This window comes from Calypte anna, chromosome 6, assembly GCF_003957555.1.
Source record: "Calypte anna isolate BGI_N300 chromosome 6, bCalAnn1_v1.p, whole genome shotgun sequence".
NCBI lineage: Eukaryota > Metazoa > Chordata > Aves > Apodiformes > Trochilidae > Calypte > Calypte anna.
In genome coordinates this window covers 12,544,938-12,550,964 of record NC_044252.1, presented here as the reverse complement: position 1 = coordinate 12,550,964, position 6,027 = coordinate 12,544,938, and the positions used below count along the sequence as shown (strand labels likewise).

The following is a 6,027-nucleotide window of genomic DNA, read 5'->3' as shown; positions in this document are numbered from 1 at the left end:
ACACACTTTATTCTCCTCTTCTTCTTCTCCAAAAAGTAAAATCCAAGATACAGCCGCGGCTCCCCTCCCCGGTACAAACAGCCGGATCATCGCTGCCAAAAATACTCTTATGTACAAAATATATATTTGTTACGAAATATAATCAATAAATACCGATAGCGACAAATTAATATAATTTACCGTTTCCGAGTACAAAACCGTGATTTGTTTTTGCCCGCCCGCTCCCGCTGCGCTTCAGCCAAGCGGGACGGGGCGGAAAGGAGGAGGCGGGGGGGACAGCGGGGGGCCCGGCGCTCAGCGCGAGGAGCCCCCCTCCGCCCCGCCGACTATCTGAGGGTCAAAAGCGGGGGGAAAGCAGCCGGGGGGCTGGCTTAGAGGAAGGCGGGGAAGGCTGCGGGGGCCGCGGAGAAGGGCAGGGGTGGCGGGGCCGCGGGGCAGGGAGAGTCCCAGGGGCCGGGGGATGAGGCGGCTGCGGTGGGGGGTGGCAGCGGTGGGGGTGCTTCGGGCAGGCCCTGCTCGGCGAGGAGGAGGCTCTGGGTGAGCGCCCAGATGTAGTTGTGGGCGAAGCGGAGCGTCTCGATTTTGGTGAGCTTGGCGTCGTCGGGGAAGGTGGGCAGGACGCTGCGGAGCGCGTCCAGGGCGGAGTTGAGGTGGTGCATGCGGTTCCTCTCTCGGTCGTTGGCCTTCATCCGCCGGCTCCTTTTCTGCTTGCTGAGCAGCCCCTCGTTCCGCGCCTTGCCGCGGCCCCGCCGCGCTTTCCCCTTCCTGCGGGCCGAAGCCTCCCGAGGGGCCAAGGCGGTGCGGGCTGGCGAGGCGCCTCGGCTGCCTGCGGAACCTCCGCCGCCCGCGGAGGGAGAGTCCTCGGCGCCGCCGAAATAGGGCTGCCTTTCGTCCGGCGATCGGTCGCTCTGCGGGGCCATCGTGCAAAGCCAAGCCTGTGTTAGCCGGCGGGAAGCGACCTGGGGGACCCTCTCCCCCGTGGCCGTACCTGCTGAGTCCCGAGCGAGGCTGCAGGGCAGGAGAGCGGCTCTCGGTTCGCGCCCCCCGCCACTCCCCCCCTTCCCGCTTTCCCTCGAGTGAGGGCAGGAAAAGTTCGGCGGCTGGCACACGACTGCCGTTAAGCCCCATATATATAGGGACGGCAGACAATGGGGATTTCCCGGCCGGGCGGCGTGTGCGCCCCCACCCCACCCAGCCTTGCACCCACCCCTTGGCACGCTTTTATCTTTTCAGCCGACGGGAGCGTGCCGGGCTCCGCATCTCGCGGCGCCCTTGCCCCGCCACTCTTCCCCCGCCACGCCAGACCCCGCCGGGACCCCCGGCCCCGCCCACCCCCTCACCCCCTCGATGGGACCTCCGGGCCGAGCCGCCGACCCCAAGCCCGGGGGGCTGCACCGCGGGCGGGGCTGACGCCCACGCCAGAGTTACGCGGAAGGCTGTGGGGCGGGCAGCCCCGGAGGTGAATAGGTATTCCGAGGACCCCGCTGCTCAGGGAACCTCGGGGCGCACGACCGGGCCAGGCAGGGTCCCCTACACTGTCAGCCCTGGGGGATTCCCCATCTCCTCTCCGATTCCCCTCGGCAGAGCCACAACCACCTGCCTCCGCCCCGGCGATGCGTTGCGCTCCCAGGACCCCCGCTCCACGGCAGGGGGAGGAGACCGAGGGAACCCCGCCGCGGACCCTTTCTGGCCCCCGTAGCGCCAGGGACATCCCTGCGACCGTCGGGCACTGACTGGCCGAGGTGCGAGCGCTGTTCTGCGGGCGTTGAGCGCTGGCACCGAGGTGGGCGAGGGACACATCGTTCTCTTGCCCCACCGCGCTGTCTGTGCTCCTCCCGAGGAAACGGGGTCTGGATCTTTCGGGGAAAGGGCTGTCGCGCAACCCCCGGCCACCCTCCGACCCGCCAGCGAGGTGCTGGGCCCAGGAAGGGCTGCTTCGCCGCCGGGTCTCGGTGCGCAAAAAGTGCCAGGGACTTTTGCGCACCGGTTGCGGAGGGCGGCGGGGAGTGGGCCGAGCCCCGGGCACCTTCCCAAGGGGAGGGCGGAGGGCCGGGGGCTGCGGGACCGGGTTCCCCCCTGCACGGCCCGGTACCCCCGGGGTGCGGACAGGACAGCCGAGAGGGAGCAGCCCCCGCGGGACGGGAGCCCCCCGCTCCTTCACCAAAGTGTCGCGGCGGATGCCAGCCGGGGGATACCGGCACCAGGAGCTTCCGGCCCAGCCCAGCGGGCTGTGTCGCGGCGGGGGCAGTTCCCCTGGGCCCTTCCCGGTCCCCGGCCCCGCGGTGCGGCCGCTGGCAGTGCAGTGCGGGGCGATGCGTGGCGATGCGCGATGCCTCTCCAGCAGCGCGGCGCGGCGGGCCGGCAGTGCGGCTCGGAGGGCGGGGGAGCGGGCCGGGGGGGGCCGGCCAGCGCGGCGGCTCCGGCGCCCCTTCTCGAGGGGCGGCTCGGAGGGCAGTAGAGGATGAATAGGAAGGCTCCGCCGGGGTTGGTTGTTGGTTTTTTTTTTCTTTTTTCTTTTTTGTGCCTGTGCAATTGGATGACAAAAAAATCTGGCGAGCGAGTTTCCAAGCCTCAGACTGCCCACTTCAAACGTCCTTCAAACAAAAGCTGAAGAGGAAAAGAAAGCCCCACCTGGTACCGCTGTTTGCTAAAATAATAATAAATAGATTTCGTTTAATAAATAATTACAAGAGATTGTAAAGTGGAGTGCTTTGGGAAGCATTAATCATGGGGCTGGGGGCAGACATCACCTGCTGGCAAACAAGACAACTTTATTGTTAAATCACCTTCCCACTGCCACTTTCTGATAACTCTCCCGTTGCTGCCAAAGCCGGCCTGGTATATTTACTCATAGTTAGCATAACAAGCACCAATATTTCCACAAACGTGATAAAAATCTCCAGGGGCACCGCTGGCGGGCTCCCGCTCACACCTGGCCGGGCCGGCCCGGCACGGAGCTGGCACCCAACGGCCCTTCCAGGAGGGGCCCTTCTGCCGTTTACATTGGCCTAGTTTATGCTGCTTTATAACAGGTTTACTGCAATCCCTATCTCCCGGCCCTATTTGTCTTATTTTATTGAAAACATATGGTAACCAGCCCGGCCCCGGCGCATCTCTCGCCTGCCAGGCGTCGGGGACCGTTTTGCGAGCCGGGGCTCGGCCGCAGCCCGCCTGCCCGCCGGGGGCTATTTGCTCGGCAGATGAGGGCAGGGCAGATAAGGCCAGACCCGCTCCCGACCCCTCTCCCCCAGGACAGCGGGTCCCCAGTCCGCTCTGAGCCCTCCGACCGCCATGGGGCTGCCGGTGCGCGCCCGCGCCTCCTCCTCCTCCTCCCTGAGGGGTGGCAGTGGAAGCGGGGGGCGCACAGCGGTGGCACCTGAGGCGGGGCCGCCCCTTCTTCCTTCCCACCCTCCTTCCTTCTCCCTCTCCCTCCCGGCCGGGGCTGCTCAGGAGGTACCGTGATTTTGTGGTGCCATATGTCGAGCGGCTCGGTGGAGCGCAACCCTTCAGAGCCGGAGCAGCTGCTGCTCCAGCCCTACCTTACCCGGCGCATAATACCTGGGAACCGCAAACTCCCCCCGTCTCCCATTCCCCCCCCACACACACTTTGGGAGGGCAGCACGGCTGGGCCGGCTCCGTGCCTCTGTTTTTGTGACTTCATTGTGGCGCCCAACAGATGCACGCCGGCCTCTCCTGCCCCTCGCCCCGGTGCGAGCGCGCTGCTCGGGACACAAGGAGCACAGATGCCAGGCGCAAGGTGCACCAGATGCCCCCCTTTGTGAATTCAAACAATATTTCTCCCTTCATCCACACACTCCCTCCCTGCCTCTTGCAACAAGAGGGAGAGGAGAAGGGGAGCAAAAAGGAAAATATTTAAAAACAAACAAACAAACAAACAAAAAACCGTAGGATAAGAAAGGAGAGCCCCGGGAGCGCATCAGCTGGAGCCGCTCGATGGGGCGCACGGCTGGGGACAGCGAGCAGGGAGCCAGAGCGAAAGAAGCCTCCCCGGGAAATCATTAATTAGCCGGCGAGCACTGATCAAGCTGGCCCCGGGCGCGGGAACGGGCAGAGCGGCAAAGGAGAAAGGACGGCAAAGGGAAAAGGACGGCAATGCCCATTTTGCCGCTGTAAATCCTCCCGCCTGTGATCCCTGCCCTCTGTGCATGAGAGCAACTGGTGCGTGCGCCGGGCTTGGCAAGCAACAGCCCTCCCCGGGCTAGGCCAGGGCTACTGGAAAGGATGTTCCCCCTTTTGGGTGTCCCGCCCCGCAGTGGCAAAGTGAGTTCTCCTCCAGGCAGAAAAGTCTGTACAAGGAGCAACACCTCTCTAAGGTTAGAGTGCCATGCATAGCACTGGCACAAATCCCACCAGCTGCAAATACCAACCCCTTCATGACCACCCGGCAGCCCTCGTCCCCACTGCACTGCAGAAATCTGCTTCAAAGGTCTGATCCATGCCGGACCTAATGGGTTTTGCTCTAACCCCACGGGGAGCTGTGCTCCGCATCACCTATGCTCTGGCTTACAAGGGCGGAGGCTACTCAGGGGCAGAAATAACTCAAGGGAGCCCTGGGGTAAGGGATGCTGTCACTGCACCAGGAGTGGAGAAGCCCTGCTACTGCACGGGGAAAGAAAACCCAAGTATGCAGTGTGCAGTCCTGCTCTACAATAAATCTCTCCCTGTGCTTATGCTCCCTTAAAACACAGCCTGACAGGAGACAGCTCTGTAAGTCTGCAAGAGCAGTCAGCTGTCAGACAATGGAACACATTTTGGGTCAGAATGCAAGAATCCCAAGCATAGCAACAGCCTGTATTATCTCTGGATAGGAGAGAGGAAAGGAAAAGAACACTCGTGAAAAATAAAGACAAGGGAAAACCACCAAGTACAAAAGAGTCAGTTGGATACTGGGCTGTGATGCCTACAGGTGGGTGGTGTGAAACCTGCTACCTTAAAGTATTTACCCAACCATCTGACTATCTGCCTGCATAGAGAAATATGTTTCTCACCTCCCTGGGAGTCTGCCAACCTCTCATTCCCAGTTCTGCCAAACTTGCTCTCCTCTCCACTTGTGGCAAACGGTTCCTTGCCCCAGGCCATTTCACCTGCCAGAAAGAGGGTTTCTCTTCTACCCTGATGACAACCTGGGTAGACAGGTTGGGTTACACATCCAGCATACTGGATATGTAACTTGGAAAACACTGATGTTTTCCACAAATGTTTGGAAAACGTTTGTTTTTTTCCCCAAGTCCTTTAAGCTTTACAAGTTCCTGGTGAGATCTCTCAGAAGCCACCACCACCACCACCACATTCCTTTGGTGATGTTTACTGGCTTTCTTTAACTTAACAGCAGCCCAGAGTAAGCCTGTACCTGTCTATCCATCTGCATGGGAACCACAAAAAATAATTGTGATCAGATATTTGCTGTCTCCACAGCTACAATTCAACAGGAGGAAGCTTTCTAAGTAGAATAGATCCAGCATTCAGACTTCACCAGCTGGCAGTGGTCATCTTTATCTGCCTGTTGGACAATGCAGTCTTGAGGCTTCAGTATTTATTTCTGTCAGCCCTCCTTTGACATCAAAGAATAGTCACAGACCAAGGATATGTTGGTCTAAGACTGCCATCTTCCTGAGTGGAGTTTCTACCTTGTAAGGGCAAAAGTCTAACTCCTGGCATTTTGATGCCAGAGGAGGTTATAAGTGATGTAGACTGGTCATACTGGCTCACTGAAAACTTCTTACCTAGTAGTAGACAAATGGTGCAGCAACCCTTCCCCAGATCTTCATGAAAGCTCTTAACACAAGACAGATCAAGATTTGGGGGCTTTGACCCTTCCTTTGCAAGCTGATGTTGCTGCCACACGGCTGCCACTGCCAGGCTGTGTGCCTAGCATAGCATGGTGCTGCTCACACCAGACTGCTGCTGGCAGGAAGGGTATGACCCATAAAGGTGTGATGAGGATATTCTGCCTGCTGGCTCTCTGAACCTGCCCTGAACCAGCTCACACTCCTGCCAGGGCCGTTC

General features: G+C 60.2%; 1 protein-coding gene across 1 annotated transcript; it reads right to left on the bottom strand.

Moving 5' to 3' along the window:
- Positions 1 to 371: 371 nt before the first annotated feature.
- Positions 372 to 920, bottom strand: NEUROG3 (neurogenin 3). The gene has a single exon (XM_030453196.1). It carries the CDS (start codon positions 918 to 920, stop codon positions 372 to 374), a length of 549 nt encoding a protein of 182 aa, XP_030309056.1.
- Between the last annotated feature and the right edge of the window lie 5,107 nt (positions 921 to 6,027).